The sequence below is a fragment of the Apus apus genome, chromosome 10 (assembly GCF_020740795.1).
Source record: "Apus apus isolate bApuApu2 chromosome 10, bApuApu2.pri.cur, whole genome shotgun sequence".
Taxonomy (NCBI): Eukaryota; Metazoa; Chordata; class Aves; order Apodiformes; family Apodidae; genus Apus; species Apus apus.
In genome coordinates this window covers 1301867-1320483 of record NC_067291.1, presented here as the reverse complement: position 1 = coordinate 1320483, position 18617 = coordinate 1301867, and the positions used below count along the sequence as shown (strand labels likewise).

General features: G+C 48.0%; 2 protein-coding genes across 2 annotated transcripts in view; both read right to left on the bottom strand.

The window, feature by feature from the left end:
• Positions 1 to 15029, bottom strand: part of BBS4 (Bardet-Biedl syndrome 4) — a 47347-nt gene extending 32318 nt beyond the window's left edge. Inside the window, exons 1-2 of the mRNA XM_051628391.1 lie at positions 14989 to 15029; positions 13436 to 13478 (exon numbers count right to left, since the gene is read on the bottom strand). Coding sequence (XP_051484351.1) covers positions 13436 to 13478; positions 14989 to 15012 — 67 coding nt within the window. The 5' untranslated portion in view covers positions 15013 to 15029. The remainder of the gene's footprint in view (positions 1 to 13435; positions 13479 to 14988) is intronic.
• A 1043-nt stretch (positions 15030 to 16072) lies between these two features.
• Positions 16073 to 18617, bottom strand: part of ARIH1 (ariadne RBR E3 ubiquitin protein ligase 1) — a 66959-nt gene continuing 64414 nt past the window's right edge. Inside the window, exon 14 of the mRNA XM_051628389.1 lies at positions 16073 to 17790. Within this exon, the coding sequence (XP_051484349.1) occupies positions 17706 to 17790 (85 nt within the window). The 3' untranslated portion in view covers positions 16073 to 17705. The remainder of the gene's footprint in view (positions 17791 to 18617) is intronic.

Below are 18617 nucleotides of genomic sequence, written 5' to 3'. Positions count from 1 at the left end.
GTGTAAAACAGCATTCAAGCACACTGGTATTTTCAGAATTATTAAACACAAACTCTGTTGTAACATTATCCTATCAAGAGAGCTGCACCCAAGGAAGAATGTGGTCAAGTGCATCTTGCTGTGAAACAATGGAAGCAGGAAGGTTTGCTGCAGCAAAGCCTTGAAGGAGCAAGGTTATAATCTGCCACCATCAGGCAAGGTTCACTCCAACACACAGAAGGATTGATTTTTTTGGTTGGACATTCATTTCCCAGTTTTAAGTAATTCTGGTCATCTCCTTAACAGCAAACTCACAAGGGCATCAAGACAGTTTTCCTGCCACTGGAGGAGACTGTCCCAGTCTGAGAGGCGACACATCAAAGTCTTTCAGGACCAACATGCACCCCATACCTCAATTCCCCACCCAACCTCCTAGAGACACTCAATGACATGATTGCCAGGGTGACATTATTCTGCCTTGCAGAGCCTGGGGAATGTTAACTGCTGGGCACAGCTCTGGCTGCAGGCCAAACTGAAGCTTGGTGCTCTCACAACCACGTTTATTTAATCACAGAATCATGAAGCAGTTTGGGTCAGAAGAGACCTTAAAGATCATCCAGATCCACCCCCTGCATGGGCAGGGATACCTCCCACCAGCCCAGGTTGCTCCAAGCCCCATCCAACCTGCCCTTCAACACTGCCAGGGATGGGACAGCCACAGCTTCCCTGGGCAACCTGGGCCAGGCTCTCACCACCCTCACACTCCAGAATTCCCTCCTCATGTCTCACCTCAATCTCCCCTTTTCCAGTTTTCATCCCTTCCCCCTTGTCCTCTCCCTCCCTGCCCTTGTCCCAGGTCCCTCTCCAGCTTTCCTGGAACCCCTTCAGGCACTGGAAGGTGCTCTGAGGTCTCCCTGGAGCCTTCTGTTCTCCAGGCTGAGCACCCCAACTCTCCCAGCCTGTTTCCAGAGCAGAGCTGCTCCAGCCCTCAGAGCATCTACTCCTCTGGATTCTCTCCAGGAGCTCCATGTCCTTCCTGTACTGGGGGCTCCAGAACTGGACACAGTGCTCCAGGTGGGGTCTCACAATATGAAAAAGAACTCCAAAGTCCCTGCCCAGAGGAGGCTGTACATGTTGTATTTCACGGTGTGAGTACACACAGCCATATGTGAGAATACAGGTGTTTGTGTACACAAATACCTGTAAAATTGATCTAAACTACAGAATAAAGGAGACAGCCTTTTGCTGTCACCACTCTCTGTTCAATCCCCTTCCCCCTGTCTCTCCTTTTGCAAATTGCTGCTGAAACACCTTTAAATCACCCAATAAACCCGCACGGTTCCTCATTATTTACAGTCAGCTGGGGTTAATAAAACTCATCATAGACCATTCTGGTGCTGGCAAGAAAGCCATAATTCAGAGCTGTGATCTTCCTATCGTGTATTAATAGCTTCACAACAGGCAGAGAAAACGGGGAGGAGGCTGAAAAACAGCAGCAGGTTTAAACAAAACCAGCAACATTTCTGACTCTACACCTCCCCCTGCAGGAAAACGAGCCAGAGCTAAAGAGCCGAAAATTGTGTCTTAAAGCTGATTTACACACCAGAGCAAAGAGAAAAACACAAAAGGGCATGTTTTCTTAGAAACATTTAAACATTAGACATTTAAAGTTCTGAGTTACTCCAAATAAAAATGGGTTTCTTTACGACAAATAACTACACTGATGGGTCAATACAAACGGCTCCTAGAATGTGCTGCTCACGTTCAACCTTCAGGTGAAGTGGGAGGATGTCTAAATAAATACACACCTGTGACCACTTCCCAGCAGCACAGTGAGGTTCCCAGTGGCAGAACCAGTCTGGTTACTGGGAAATCTCCCTTAGCAGTCCAAGGCTGGCAAGGTACCATTCCACAGCCCTGATTCTATTTGGTGAGAGAAGGGGGAATTAGGTACATTAGCCCAAATACATTATCCTGATCAATACAAAAAAATTGAATCAAGCCTAATATTGCTTGACTGAAGTCTAAAATTTCATTAAAAAAAAAACCACTGGGGTGAAATTTAGTAACAAAGGAACACTTTAAAAAGCAAATTGGAACAGTATAAACTTTGTATTTGCTTAAAAATTTCAACTGAAAGTAACCTTCTTCTTCACAAAGCCAATGTGGACCACCAGTGCTGACTGCTGAGCAGAGACATGTGCTCTGAACAGAGGAGAAACAAGGATCTGAAAGAGCTTTTGCTAGTTTTGATTTTAAACATGAACTTGTCCAGAAAAAAATAGGCAGATTCATACAACACTTCTCAAATCCTTGAGGATGAAGATTCTATGCTTGGAGATATTAAAGGATCCAACCCCTGGCATAGCTTCCCAGCTGTTATCCTCTTCATTTAAACAGTTATTTTTTTTTCCTTCTTGATGTCTTGTGCTCTTCATAGAATCCTAGAAAGGTTTGGATTGGAAGTGACCTCAAAGATCATCTAGATCCTATCCCCTGCATGGGCAGGGACACCTCCCACTAGATCAGGTTGCTTCAAGTCCCATCCAACCTGCCCTTGAATCTGCCTCTTGTAGGCAGAAAGGAGACAGAATTCCCTCAGGGCATCTATTTGCCAATTCTGTTCCCAAATAAAGGAGGCAGAAGACACCACGACATGGAGCTTCTGAATAAAATGGCTTATAAATAGCACAGGAGGTCTGAGAGATGAACTGGTGACTACCCCATCTCCTCCCACAGCAAAGCCAGGATGGAAGATACTTCCCCTGCAAACAAATTGGCTGCAGGCATTCCCAGAATAACCTGTGTATCTAGCTTCTCATTAAGTCCAGTATCAGGAGCATGGTAGTTTTGGGATTTCCAGTCTAATCTTCTTTTGCCTTAAATTCTTAGGCTTAGGCTTTTTCTGTCTATAGCACGAGGCACTTCACATGGAAACTGAAACTAAAATCGTTACCAGGCATTTGTAAGAAAAAGTTGTCCTCCTAAAAAGCCAGATAAAATGACACCAGGGAGAGCACCATGATCCAGCCCTGACAGGCTTTGACAATGCCCACTCAACAAGGAGTACCTAGAACGTGTCCTCATTTCAGCCACCTCCAAAGCAGAATATTTCATAGCTGGTCTTGCAAACGGTTCAATAGTTCCTACTAGGAGACCCCGCTTTTGAATGCAGAATATCTTGCAGATTTGTTGCCTCAGGACGAAGTTTTTCAGGTCAGATCCTCACAATGATGAATATAAAAATAAATCAAGGTCAGACAGTGAATTAAATTGTGGTGAAATATGAATAAAACAGTGACTAAATCACAAGGCTTCTGCCGCGTCTGCTCTGCAGATCCAAACACCTGCTGCAAAGGGGACAGGCCCTGGTATGAGTGAATGAACAGACTCTGTTCAGACAACTGTAAAACCACTCATGATGCAAGAAACCTCACTCTGATCTCTGCTACAAAGCTGGGAAAAACATCTAACCATGCTTCCTGAAGGCAACCATTCCATGCCCATCCATTGTTTTTGTTGTACAGCTTGAAAGACTGGAATCTCCCAGCCAGCACTTGCTCCAGCAAGCAGGATGAGAAAATGTCCCAGTGCTCTGGCCACGGGAGTGTTGCAGCACAGCTGCTCAGGAACTCAGAAGGGCAAGACCTCAAGCATTGGGGAACCTAAAATGTCCTCTTGACAAGTAGTGTCTCAAAATACTTCAGTATGTAATGCAGGGTTTTGATACGACACAGAAGAACCTTGCAGCACCAGGGAACTTCTCTATGAGATTTGATAGCTGAAGATAAACACAGCAACTGGTTGGACACTGAAGAACAGAGATACTTTGTATTTTAAAACCCCTCACTGAGCTGCTCCCTTCTCAGCAAGTCCCATCATTCCTGTGCAACAGATGACACTAAAGACAATGTGTAGTTTTGTTACTACAGACTCCAGGGCTCAAACCCAAGTTCCACAGATGCTCTGACGTTCCTGAGTGGGATGTATTGCTCTTAAATCTCTGAAAATTAAGACATCTCAGTTACTTGCCTTGGGCTGTCTTTATTGTAGAGGAATATGCACCCCCAGGGAGTGATCCATCACATCCCAAGCCAGATGGCAGGGAGAGGTCAGAGGAACGGCACCAAATGAGCTTTCCAGTGACTAACTATGGAGCACAGGTGATCTGCTCAGACTTGTCAGAGACATCTCCATTCAAAAAGATAAATCCCAACCTTCCTAAATTTGTTACTTACTATTTTTATAATATTATCTTTAAATGCACAGTAGGAGATGCCATTTTCTCTGTAAGCAGCAAGACAGCAGGCAAACATGAAGTCGAGTACTTTAAAATACAAAAGCCCAGCACCAAAGAGTTCCAAAGGAACTTAAAAAACCAAATTTACCAGTATAAATGTGATCCTAAAGTAACATGTTGCACTGGTTAGATCCTCTAAAGCTGGGCTATCAAACTTCACCCTCCTCCTGATCCTAATCCAGTATATTTCTTAATTATCAAAAGACACTCAGATTACACTGGCTTTGAACATGAGGTGGCACTTTTATGGCACTTCGCATTGTCTAATGAAGTCTGCAGCAGGCTTGGGAAGCAGACAAAGATTTTCCTCTTTACAGAGAATAGCTTGACAACTGCCAAAAGATGTAAAGATAGAAATGAAACCACAAATATTCTGATTTAAAAACCAGCACTAACATTTTATGGTGATACCAGGCTTGACAGAAAACTACACCTGCTGGGCTGCCTGCAAAGGGTTCCCTGCTCCTCTAACCGGCAGATATTAACGTGCACACACAAGAGGGCAGAGCTGTGCTGGAACATACAACTTAAATATTCCCAGTTCTATGTGGTGCAGGGATTACAGGGCTGTTATTTTGGGAAGGAGAGGATGAAGTATATTACACAGTTGCTTGACCCAAAAATGAGAATTCATGTTTTCAAATCTCACTATTCAAAACTAACAGCTGTATCAGATCCTGACCAAAATACCCACAGCTCTACTCCCCGTCATCGCTGAGATGGAAATATCAGTCCCTTATATAAGACAATGATGTAATTACCAACTCCTCTGTGTTATTTAGAAACCATTTTCTTTCCGTAAGGTTGCAGGTTCAAATGGGCTAAAAATGTGGGGTTTACATGACCAAATGGAAACAAATTGGTCTGCAGAGATGCAGAGAACTGCATTTCCTCCCCCACAAGCCTAACGGTGCCACTAACATCTTTCTTTTTGACACACTTAAAAGTATTAATTCATTTAACTCAAGGGGGCAGTTTTTTATCTCGATTTCTCAGGCAGCTTCACTCTTCCAAGTTCAAAGGCAGCTTTGAAGCTGGCTCAAAGAATGGATTTATAGCGATTTAAGAAAATATATCAGGAATACAGACATTATCAGCTCTGCGAGTGCAGAATCGACTCCTCAGGGTACTAAAAAGTGCTCTCACAGAGTGCTTGAGCCATTCAAATCCTCACAGGATCCCTCAAAACACCTGGAAGAGCAGCAGGGAACCCCATCAGCTCATCTGTGGGAGAAGGAGCCACCTGGAGAGAGCGATGTTTTTGCAGGACAGATCACCAGAAGCCGCTTACCTACTTATGCATAATCGCTGGAGTTATTTATTCTCAAACAGTCCCATTTTGAGGCTGCTTCTCCTCACGAGCACCTCCTCCCCAAAGGCAGTGCCAGAAGCTTGGCTGCCTGTCAAACCAGCACGTGTCATTATTTTGCATTAGCACTGACTCCACCCATGGCTTCAAGGATGAACATTCCCATGAAAATACTCAGTAGTGACATGGGATTTAGCTGGACCAGAAAAACACACACTGCTTGAGAATGTTTCACAATTCAATTAAACAAAAGAAACTAAACTAAGGTGCAAAATACTGTGTCATCATCACCCATACAAAACACAAGCTCCTGTGTGGTAGGAGTGGGGGAACTCAGAGCCACAAAGAACAACACCCTCATTACCACAGAGTGTGAGGAGAGGATACAAGCACAGCTTGAAAACACGCATTTACAGTCCACACTTCGCTATTTCTATTGCCAAATTCATCTGCAACAGCCAAATCCAATCAGACTCTGCCACTACCTGCCAAGGGACATGGAGTACTTGTGTGCTTATTGCTGATAAACCTACTCCATCAGCTGTTTTAATCTCAGTTCAGTAACTTAGTCTCTGAAATGGAAAAGGTGATAAAAGCAGAGGGAACTTAATTTCACCCCTCTCAATGACGTGCCATTACAAGCCATTTTTGCAAGATATGCTCAGAATCACATGAGACAGAAGTGGAACTTATCTAAAAAAAAAATAAGATGAAGACTCACCAGCCTTGAAACCCCCAGACACCTGGTTTGTTTTACAGAAGTGCTCTGATGTGAGGTGTTGAGAATGCTGAAATGCCCAAAGGGCAAACCTGACCACAGGCTAGGCTAAAATTTCTCCCACACATCTTGCCCACACCCTTCAGTACCAGCTTTAGGAGCACCTCAACAGGCCTAGTGGTACAGTGCAATATATGCATTTATACAGTGGTTTTAATAGAATCATGGAATGGTGAAAGTTGGAAGGGACCTTAAAGATCATCAGGTTACAACACCCCTGCTGTGAGCAGGGACACCTCCCACCAGACCAGGCTGCACAAGCCTCATCCAACCTGGCCCTGAACTCCTCCACGGAGGGGGCACCAACAAGCTCCCTGGGCAACCTGTGCCAGTGTCTCACCGCTCTCATAGTGAAGAATTTCTTTCTAATATCTAATCTAAATCTCTTGTTAACTGAAAGTCTGCAGTATTGTCATGGTTTGAGCCCAATATGACATCACAGAACCAGCCCCGTGGCCGCTCACTCAGCTCCTCCCTCACACACGCCCTGGGGTGGGGAGGACAAACCCAACCAGAAGCTCATGGGTTGAGACCAAGGACAAGGAGGGTTCTTCACTGTTTAAGGTCCCAGGCAAAACAGACTCAAGTTGGGGAAAAGGAACAATTTCATTTCACACTCATCCAACACCCCCAGGACACAGAGCAGGGCTTGCAGATGTTTCCCCCCCTCCCTTCTTCCCTCCCAAATCCCTTTGTTCCTGGTTTCTCTCCCTCCTTCCCCCCAGCAGCACAGGGGGATGGGGATGGGGTTTAGAGTCAGGTCACAGGCTGGTGGTTCCTGCTGCTCCTTCCTCCTCAGCAAGAAGGATTCCTCACAGTCCTGCCCTGCTCCCCACAGGGTCCCTTCCATGGCAGAGTCCTCCACCAACCTCTGCTCCATCAGCCCTTCCCACCAGCCCCGGAGCTGCTCCAGCGCTGCCCGCAGAGTCACGGGGCTTCGGGAACAGGCACCTCCCCTGCCCGGGGGCTTCCACAGCTGCACCATCCCAGGCCAGGGGCAGAAAATTTGAGGCCACTGGCCTCAAAATCCAAGCCCCCTGGCCAAGTTCCCCCCTCCTGGCGCCTTCAGGGAATGTTCCACCACGTTCCTCCATGAGTGCAGGGGCACAGCTGCCATCTCCCCATGGGCTGCAGGGAAACTGCTGCTGGGGCACCCTCCTCTTCCTCACCAACCCCCAGGATCTTCACCCCAGCACTGCCTTTCACCTCTCCAGCTCAGCTCTTCTTTTCCAACTGCTGGCCCAGCTCAGCTCTGCTCTCAGTCCTTTCCTATGTTCATGGCAGAGATTCATCTGTTGTCCCTCTCATGGCTCCTTGGCTGGTTTGGAGCAAGGGGAGCTTCTCAGCTTCTTACAGGAGACATTTCTGGGGCCCTTCACCTGCTACCAAAAATCCCACCAAACCAAAGCAGCAGAAGTACCCAAACACCAGACTGCTCTTAGGGTTGATAAACAGAAACAAAAGTCAAAGTGCTTTGCCAAAGATCACAGCTAAGCCAATGCAGAATTCCATGCTTCAAGCCCTAGAAAAAAAAAACATTTCTACAAAGTATCCAAAAAATATCCCAGCACCCAGGCCTGGGGAGAACACTTGATCCCTGCTAATCTTTTTACAATTCACAAAGAGATTTCCACTTTGAAAATTATCTACCTGACCCTTCCTTGGGTAAACACTGAGGAGGCTGGTAACAACTCAGACTTCTCCTTCTTCATAGTCTAGTGGACCTCCAGCCCAAGTCCTTCCCAGTGAAGAAGTTTCACTTTTAAGTGAAATATATTTTTTTTTTGCTTCAGTGTATTTATTATATCTAGGATTCTATCCTGTTATTAAAAAGCCATCAGTGTATCTCAGAAAATCTGAGGTCTAACATTTGCGGAGAAATCCAAATGCATTTTAAATTGTTCCCTTAGCCCCTGAACTGTTACTAAACTAACACGAGCCCAGAACTTCCTTTCTAAATATTTTTTTTCATGATAAAGGGAAATAAACTCAAGATATGTTCCATAAAAACCAACAACACAAGTTGGTTACAGTGCCCCTCTGCTACAGCACTAGCAGTGACTATAAAATGACTTGATTGGCAAAGGGCAAATGGGAGACAGCCCATTTCCATTTAAAACCAGTAAAGCATTTTGGCAAATACCTGATTAATTTAAAATGCAGCAGGGAGATTAAACCCCTCATCTCAGCAGGCTGATTTTAACTCTACATGGCTTCAAGGAACAGAGCTCCCTTTATTCTACCATCAATTGCTTGGGGACAAAATATCAACACAGGGAGAGTTATGGATCTTGGTGTAGCAACAAAGGGAATTGATTTGCAGAGCAGCTCTGCCCACGGGGGGTAAAGGACAAAATAATGAATGGCTGCTGATGTGTCAGCTGCTCAACAATAGTTGTCACCAAGTGCAGCTACAAGATACTCCAAAGGGGTTGCCTTCTGGTGGTTAATTTAGACTGGTAGATGTAGAGATCTCTAACCTGCCTGTGGTGTATGGCCCCTCTCCCCACCAGCACCACCATCTGCTCCAGGCCCTGGTGTGCCTGTGACATATTCTTCACCTTCCCTTTGGGCTCACCTGCCTGCAAGACAGAGTCTCCTAAATCCCAGCCTCTTGGGCTTTAGCAGCCACGGAGCCACATGATGGATCAGCCTTGACAGCAGCTAAGTCAAGAGCAAATTCTGCCTCTGAACTCCAAGTGACTCTTGGTTAAAAGCCACAAATCCAGGCTGCTAAACACTGGTTCTCAGTTCCCATTTTTTCCGGTCTCATGGACAGGCTCAAAGGAGCATCCATGGGAGGAATGCAATGCTGCATCCAGGGGAAGCCATGTGGTGCAACAGTATACAGGAGGATGATCAGAGGACTGGAGGACCTAGCACGTGAGGAGAGGCTGAGAGACCTGGGGTTGTTCAGCCTGGAGAGGAGAAGGCTCAGGGGAGACCTGACCACATAAAGGTGGCTACCAAGAAGATGGAGATTCCCTTTTTACAAGGAGTCACATGGAAAAAACATAGGGTAACAGATACAGGTTACTCCCAGGGAGATACTGATGGGACTCCAGAAGAAAATTTTTTGCCATGAGAACAGTTAGACAGTGGAATAACCTCCCAAGGAAAGTGGTGGATTCCCCTACATTGGACAGTTTTAACACGCAGCTTGACAGGTGCTGGGCCCTCTCATAGGTGAGGGCAGGAGCAGCTCTGCTCTGGAGACAGGCTGGGAGAGTTGGGGTGTTCAGCCTGGAGAAAAGAAGGCTCCAGGGAGACCTTAGAGCACCTTCCAGTGCCTGAAGGGGCTCCAGGAAAGCTGAGGAGGGGCTTGGGACAAGGGCAGGGAGGGAGAGGACAAGGGGGATGGATGAAAACTGGAAGAGGGGGGATTGAGGTGAGACACGAGGAGGGAATTCTGGAGTGTGAGGGTGGTGAGAGCCTGGCCCAGGTTGCCCAGGGAAGCTGTGGCTGCCCCATCCCTGGCAGTGTTGAAGGGCAGGTTGGATGGGGCTTGGAGCAGCCTGGGCTGGTGGGAGGTGTCCCTGCCCATGCAGGGAGATGGATCTGGATGATCTTGAAGGTCCCTTCCAACCAAAACCATTCTATCATTCTATGACTTAAACTAAGTGGGACCAGATGACCTCTGAGGTCCTGTCCAACCTGGCATTCTAGGATTTCTATGATTTATCTAGTGTATTTTGCTCTGCATCACAAGTCAGGCTGAAAACACCATCTCCTGCTGTTCCCTCTGGTTAAGCAACAAAACTCACAGCTGTATTTTCTCATTCAAAGGACTCTGTAAATTTGAGATCCCATTCTCAGCAATACACATTTAATACCTTCCTCCTGCCCAGCACACGCAGCCTGAACCCAGACAGTGTAGCCTCTAAAGTCAGGATTTCAGCAGTACCTTGGTCCTACTCTACTACATTTGTGTACAACCTTGTTCGTTTATCTCAAAATCTGCTCTATTTGGGCACATATTGTACCCACACCAACCTGGTCCCAGCAGACCAGATACCAGACAATCTCTGTGTTTCACAGACCTGTTTGAGTTAATGGTGGTTTCAGTCTCTCTCCCACTAGAAAATACAATGCAAATATAAAAAAGACCAACTGCTGCAAAAGAAAGTTACCATTCAGTGTTTAAAAATGCCAGGTTTAAGTAAATTTAGCAGCACTCCTCAAAGAGAACTGGTGTAGGTTTACCTGGCTCCTTAAAGTTCACCATAATTCTCCTCAGCCAAACTAAAACAGGATGAGACTTTGTTAAGATCATCTAGAAAAATCCTCTTTTAAAATAACCTGTCACAGGAAAAAGATGTTATTCTTTCCTCCCAAACTCCACAAAAGCTTTTCCAACATCACCTTTGCTCTTTCCTCCTCTCTACGTGTCCCCAGCATCACCCCCCAAGCCAAGGACACTGTTACATCACTCCCTGTGACAGATCTTTTTGCTGCCCTCATTTCCTAGGGATTAATGATCAGGCAGCTCAAATCAGCTTTTGCCCACTGCTCTGCAGACAGCACAGTCACACAGTAAATGGCAAAGCACAAAGGCTTCTAAGGCATTGCAGTTCACAGCTCCCTGAGGTGTGTCAGGTACTAGAGATGCCTCAATTTACCTTACCAGACACAAAACAGAACTACCTGTCACAGGTTACATTTTTTGGGTTTTTTTCACCATAGTCCATTTTGAGTCAGGGGTCTTATCGGTATAAAAGGGAGATCCAGAGCCAGGAATAACTGGATTTCATTTCCTATTTTCTCCCCTCTGGCATGCAGCTGAGCCAACACAGGCACCAAACCAAGGAGCTGGAAGGACATTGGATGGTGATGGAGACAGATCAGCTCCTCCACATGGTCTCTGCCCACCCTGGGACTTGCAGCTCAAAACCTGGCACTTGCAGCCCAAAACCTGGCACTTGCAGCCCAAAACCTGCAGAATCACTGGTGGCCCTTTTCAAAGCAGCATCCAGCTCCATTTCAGAGCTGTTCATGCAAAATGCTGCTGAGTAAGAGAGAACACTCCTCCTTGCAGCCAGGAACAAGCAGCCTTGTACCAAACAGCAGGGGGGCTCTGGAGAACAGTCCCATCGAGAAAGTTGCAGCTGCCACAGCTCATTCTCCTCACCAATCAGTATCAAATCCCATGCAAGTAAAAGCAGGAAGGCACCTGATGGGCAGATTAACAAGCAAGCTGGCAGAGGCACCACAGCTTCTATTCAGCCCACCTCCATGGCTTGTTTGCAAAGCTGATGGCCCCATCTTTCTTTTTGAGCTATTCCATCTACTCATGAATTATGCAGAATTGATTCAACAGAGCTCAGCCCACCAGGAACAAGGCTGGAGCAACAGTGCATTGCCTGGCAGACACCATCAGCTTCATCCCCCTGCTGATGGCTCATTTAGAGAACCACAGGCAAACACTGTTCTGTAAAACCAGTGCAAACATCATGGATGGGACTTGCACCATGAGGCTGGACTAGGTGGGGGTTACTGAGGATGAAGAGCTCAGAATCATAATCTTAATAGAAATGGATGGAGATGAACCTTCTCCTCAGTGCCTCCATGGAAGCCATGCTAACTGGTTCAAAGGTTCCTTGCTCTGAAAGAGTTGGCAGTCAAAATAAAAACAATTATGGAGTTTATTTGTAGTTGCAGACAGGTCTGAAGCAGCAGGAATCCTGGATGCAGGCAAAGAACAAAAGAGGCTTGGATTTGTGCAAGCCACCAGCTGTGGATCTACACCAAGCACCATCCCCAGGACAGCCACAGTCTGCTCCAAAGCTGGAATTCTGCTGCCAGGAATTGGGATGTCAGCCTGACCTCCCCAAAAGAAAAGCAAGTGGCTTTTCCAGCTTCCCAGGGCCTACATCCAAGATGAAGAACCTCATTGTTAAGCAGAATCCAGGATGTAGCACTCAGCTGCCAAACAAGCTCACTTTTAATGCTGGCATTATCACCAAGGCCATCTCCAGCATCAGGGATTCAGAAATATGGAAGATTTCCTCTCAAAGCACACTCTGATGGGTACATCACACATTCAGGGTAGAAAAAGGCCAATGCATGGTGCTTCCCAACTGATCTTCCCTGAATTAAAAGCTAAGGGAAGAGCAGGACTGCTTCTGACCAGCACAGTGAGTGGGGTTCTACCTACACTGCAGAGGTCACTCTTCATTGTCATCTGAATCTGTGGGGCCCTCTGGACACTGGAGAAGGAAAAATCCACAAAAAAAACCTCTAAATCTCACCTTAGGCAGGCACAATAATCTCTCCAGTGAACAGATCCATCCTAGGAACACCAGCACAGCTCAGTACCAGAGAGAATGAAACGTTCACCATATGGTACTGGGACAAGTCATGTCACAAGAGGGAGGGAGGGAGGAGAGGACAGGAGGGGCTGCAGCATCAGGGTGTGGTGCAGGCTCCATCAGACCCTGGGCAAAACACCAGGTTTTACCCAGACCTTTTGAACCAATAGCTGAAATAGTTCCTGTTCCAGTTCAGATTCAACCAAGATTTCAAAACAACACCACTGAGTTCATTAACACTCACTTTCAGTATTAAAAGAAACCAAACCAAAACCCAAAAAGCTAAACTATAATTAAAACCAGCTACAAAATTACTGGTTTGATCTCATTTGCATATCCCCTTTACTGCAAAACTTGGCACGAAAAATCAACAAGACTCCACCTCAGCTCCCCCAGAGAAGTGTTCTTCCTACAGTGAGACATTATTGTGAAGAACACAAAATGAACAAACCCTTCTTCTTCTTCAAGAAGACAAATCAGTATCAAACTCATTAGCAGCTCAACAAGTATGTACACAATTAAATCAACAGCCTGTTAGATGATAAGCAAACCTGATGCAGGCTGGAGGTGTGATATCAGCCAGCAGCAGCACTGGGCTAATGATTGTACAGGCTCCAGAAGAAAAGTCCTCAGCACTCACAGTCTAGAGAGTCTCCTCTTTTCCCAGTGGACACTTATTTCCCACCAAGCAGCTGCACAAACTATGGAGAGATGTTAAAAACCAACTGGCCTAAGAAACATAATGAAATCTTCCAACAAACCTTTTTTACGGTGGGCTTTGGGAGGTTCTGGCAATGAGGAAACCTGGAAAGAAAGAAGAGCAAATGAATCAGGAAGAGCAACTGGCAAATCCCAAAAGAGGGCATAAAAATGCACCATTACCCTGCCAAGCTCTGCTCTTCCCTGGCCACAGCTGAGAGACATTTCTCTGCATGTCGAGTAAATAAACCCACCCGTTTTACAGCACATTCCTGCTCTGAGGGGCTCACTGCCAGCTACCAGGATTCTGGGAAGTGCCTGAACCTTGTAAAAAAAAACAAACCTCCAAGCATTTCAGATGCTCACTGGAGATCTCACAGGAAAATGTTGACAGGATTTCTGATAAAACACTTCTCGAGTGGATCAGAGCAGGTGTTGCTGCGTGGGTGCAGCAAGAGCCCTGCACAGGGTGGGCACAGACCCCCCTGCCCACCCTCCCCAAGCTCCCAGCATGATGAGAAGAAAAGCATTTTATGCTTTTTTCTTACTTTGCACCAAAAATTGGGCCTTCACAGAAGAGAAACATGATCATCAAGGGGAAGTCCTTTTATTTTTGACCCCCAGCATCTCAGGGATGAGCCATTCCTCACTCCTCTGCCTCAGGGACAAGGCACAACCTGACAGAGCTGTGTCAGCTCCCCTCACTTTCTGGAATCGTGGAATGGGTTGGAATTCAGCTTAAAGACCATCAGGTTCCAACCCCCATGCCTGGGCAGGGACACCTCCCACCAGCCCAGGCTGCACAAGGCCTTAATAAACCTTAATAAACCCTTATAACCTTTTGGTAGCACTTCCTCGTTCTGCTCTTTTTCCTCACTGGAGGGGGGAGGAGCAGAGCAGTGCAGGTACCACAGATCTGGAGAGCCAGGTGTGCGCAGTAAAGGCTTTTACCAGCTTTGTCTCTTCCTGATTTCCATCAGGTTACTCACTTTTCTGATTCACACGGCGAGGAGCTGAGCTGATACCCTCACAACATCCCCCAACCCCCAGTGCCTGTTCCTCAGCAGCACCAACCACCACAAAACCTCTTTTTTCTCTTTTGATATGTTCATTATTTTTGGTAACCTGCACACCCCGTTTCGACATTAAGCCCTGTCTCTCAGCACGGCTGAGACTTCCCTGTAGTTTCTCACGTTCCATCCTCACCTGAACCACCCTCTGGCCGCCCCTCCACCCAGACGACTTCTAGACACACTGAACAGCGCCAGAGGCCTGGGGCAGGTCCCCAGGGAGCCCCACGCACGGCGCCCCCTCCGCCACAAAAACAACAAAGCGTTTATTCCCTCTTTCTGCTTCTCACTTTTTAACCCGATATTTACTCACGAGTAGATAGATATATATAAATTTCAGCTTTATTCCAAGACCGTTTACGTTCCTTAAGAGCCCCCGGCGATAGGAAACCAGGCTGCAGGACGCGGCAACCCCGCTACAAGCCAGAGCGCGGCTGAGCTTCCGCCCTGCCTTCAACACCGAGTGTGCAAAGGCTAAAAGAAACCCCTCGTGGAAGCACCTCTCGCCGCCTCCCGCCGCCCTCCCCGGCCCCCTCGCCCCTCACCGCTGCAGGCCGCGGCTCCGCCATGGCGCCGGAAGCGGGAGCCGTTGCCGTGGTTACCGGGCACTTCCGGGGCAGCCCTCGCGGCGCCCGCTGGGAAGGCGGCGGTGGCGGCGGGAGGACTCGGGACCCCCCCCCCCCCGCCCCCCCACGGGGCCCTGCTCTTCTTTGGTGGTGAAAAACGGCGAATTAAGGAAATAACAGATGGCAGGCTGATGAGGAAGGGTTTGTGAGGGTCCGCGAATGAGGCCCCGGCGGGACCGGCAGGAGGCTGGGGGGGGGGGGGGGGGGGGGGGGGCAGGAGAACTTGGGGGGGGTTGGAGGGGGGGGCAGGAGATTGGGGATGATTTGCTGCTTTATTTTCCACAGAGCCACCCGCTGCAGGGGGAGGGGTCGAGGCCGCGTCCATAGAGGCAGGGAAGAGCGCTGGGAAAGCTGGAGAGGAGCCGGCAGAGGTTGCTCCCCACCCTGCGGCTCCTTCTGCCCGGGTTTGTCACCCGGGTTTGGCCACCGAGGCTGGAGACAACCCCCGGGTCAGGCTCCTTCGGGCTGGAGCTGGCCCACAGCCTCGCAGTGTGCGTGTTGCTCCGTCTTGGAGTAAAAATTCCACCACCAGGTAAAGAGTCTCTGCTTCCACTGGCCCAGCCCACCGTGCTCGATTCCAGCTCGTGGCTTTCCAAAGCAGTTTGAACAGGTGAATGGGGAATTTTGGGGAGCCAAGGGGAAGCCCAAGGAGCCCCCCACCTGCAAGGTAGAGACCAGCAAGGCCAGAGAGCCCTGCTCCATCCCACCCCTCACGAGCTGTGGCAGGAAGAGTCATGGAAAAACCTTGGGGGGAAGTGGCAGCGTGTGATTCCCAGTGGCAAATAAACCAGTGAGAAGGGGGAGCTGAAGGAGAAACCAGGTACAGGGGGGACAAAATGGCATGGCTGGAAGCACCGGTATTCCTCAGGGAAGGAGCTGGAGCCACTCAGGGAACCAGCATCTCACTGACCTGTCAGTTCACCCCTTGGCAAAGGGACTCCCCCTTCCAGCTGGCAGGTTGGCTTGGAGGACACTAGCCTGGCGAAAAATACCACAGCAGGAATTCCTATACAGGAGGAAATTTAATAAAACCACCACCAATTGTTTACTTTAACATAGCTCTTGTTACAGAAATCATAAAAATGGACTCAGTAGCTAACTCATTAGTTCTTTCCCCTTTTAATTGAAAAATACCCCACTGATTTCAACTTCTACTGCACTAGATGGAGTGTTAAATATTTGCCAGGACAGTAACGCCCAGTAATTGAGCCCAAAACAAACACAAAGACAATTCCATCATCTTTCCTTTTCCATGTTATGACTCGTTATAATGTCAGTGAAACTTAAACAGCAACGAAGGGTCCATTTGACAGATGAAAGGGGGAGGGAGAGGAGATCCACAGCCGAAATCTTCCCGGGAGTCTTTGGAGAAGTGGTGCAAAAATACCCCTCCTGTTCCTGCCTCGGAAGTAGAAATGAAGCTCTAAACACACACACACACACCTTCCTCTGGGATCAGAGGAGTGTATGGATGGGAAGAGGGGAGTTGGGAGCAGGGCAGGCAGATCAAGAGCCAACAAAAAAAAGAGGCAAAGCATCCCGAGGGGAAGTGTCCGTCGGGCACCAACGCGATGCACGGGGGGGCTACCACGTGCCAGGAGGGGACAGGGACACACACACACAAACCCTGGGTGTAAAGGAACTGCAGGAAGAGGAAAAAAAAAACCCAACTTCTCTAGTAAAAGCCTTCAAAAAAAATATATATTAAAAAAAAAAAAAAGATACTCACTAAACCAGCACACGCTTCCCCCACCCCAGCCCAGGGAAAACAAAACAAAACAGGGGGGGGAAAGAAAAACAAACCAAAACCAAAATAACCAAAGAAAATGCACAGCAAATAGACATAATCTTGAAGATTTTTAAAGAATAAATATTTTTTTGTAATTAAACATTATGCAAACACGTGCCACGCTTGCTCTTTGTCCATGCATATGCGCTATATACAACTTTGAAAAATACTGTGTTGTCCTCTTTTTTTTTTGTTTTAAAAGTCATATACAAAGGTTGGTTTATTATTATTATTTTTTTTTTCCTTGCTGTGTGCCCCCCCTCCCCTCCCCTCCCCAAGAACCTTCTTTACAACGAGCCAAGCGACATTCACCGTGTACTCGAGTGGCAGAGAGAAGGGGAGGAGAGAGGGGTGGGAAAACCATCCATCCCCTCCCATCCCCCCCCCCTCCTCCCCCCCCCCACTTACCAAAGTACATTAAAATGGCTGGTTTGGACATGAAAAGCAGTGTCAAGAAACTGGTTTAAATTTTTATCTGTACTACACACAGGAGAAAGAAAGAGAGAAAAGAAAAAGGAGCCGCCTTGGAGAACGAAGCTACGTTACAAGTTAAAGTTGGAGGGTTTGTTGGGTTGGTTGTTGTTGTGGTTGGTTGGTTGTTTTTTTCAGTGCGTCTGTCACACGCTTATTGGCCGCCTAGAATACTGTTGTACAATGGTTTGTCTACCTTTGTCTCGTTTGGTTTTATTACAATATAATTTAAATCTTTTCTGTTAAGAAAACAGGAGCCCGGTACTACAGCCCAGCGGTGCAACAGGCGCGGCGCCCCGTGGGGTGGTCGTGGAATCGCATCAGCACTCTAGATGGGAAAAAGGGTTCAGAGTTCGTTTCTGCAGGGCCAGCACCCTCAGTCCTCGATGTACTCCCACAGGTCCTTCTCGTAGCCTTCATGCACGTGCTGCAACAAAACCCTTCGCCGGCTCTCGCAGTATCTGTGGGCAGGGGAGGAGCACAGAACAGGCGGGTTAGGAACCGCGGCTCGGGGAACAGCAGCCTGCACTGACCTGCTCCTGAGGAAGGGGAAGAGGGAAAGTCCTCCAGGGAGAGGCTGAGGGAGCTGTGGTTGTTCAGCCTGGAGAAGAGGAAACTCAGGGGGGACCTTCTCACTGCCTTCAACTACCTGAAGGGAGGTTGTGCTCAGGTGGGGTCTGGGCTCTTCTCCCAGGCAACCAGTGACAGGACGAGAGGGCCTGGCCTGAAGCTGCACCAGGGGAGGTTGAGGTTGGATATCAGGAAGCATTTCCTCATGGAGAGGGGGATCAGACATTGGGATGGGCTGCCCAGGGAAGTGCTGGAGGCACCGTCCCTGGAGGTGCTCAAGGAAAGGCTGGAGGTGGCACTTGGTGCTGTGGTCTGGCTGATGTGGTGGTGTTGGTCATGGGCGGGACTTGATGATCTTAAAGGTCTTTTCCAGCCTTGGTGATTCTGTGAAAGGAGACCCCTGAGAAGGGGCTTGGGATTTGTAGTCTGTTAACAGTGCTAATTAAGACTTCAGGGTCTCCAGTCACTCAGCTCCGGGTCCCTGGCTGAAAAACCAGCACACAGAGGAGAGGATCACCCGATGGCCTGCACGTGGAGCTGAGGGTGGAGGAAGCAGAGGTCCACTCCATGGGGATCTGTCTCTACCACACTCACTCACCCTTGTGAAACCACTGCCCAAGTGAAAGAGGCCAGTTACAGGGGGAGCTGTGGTAGTGGCTTTGACACCAACACTCCCCCACTGGCTGGGTCCAGCACCAGGTCCAGGACTGGGGATTCT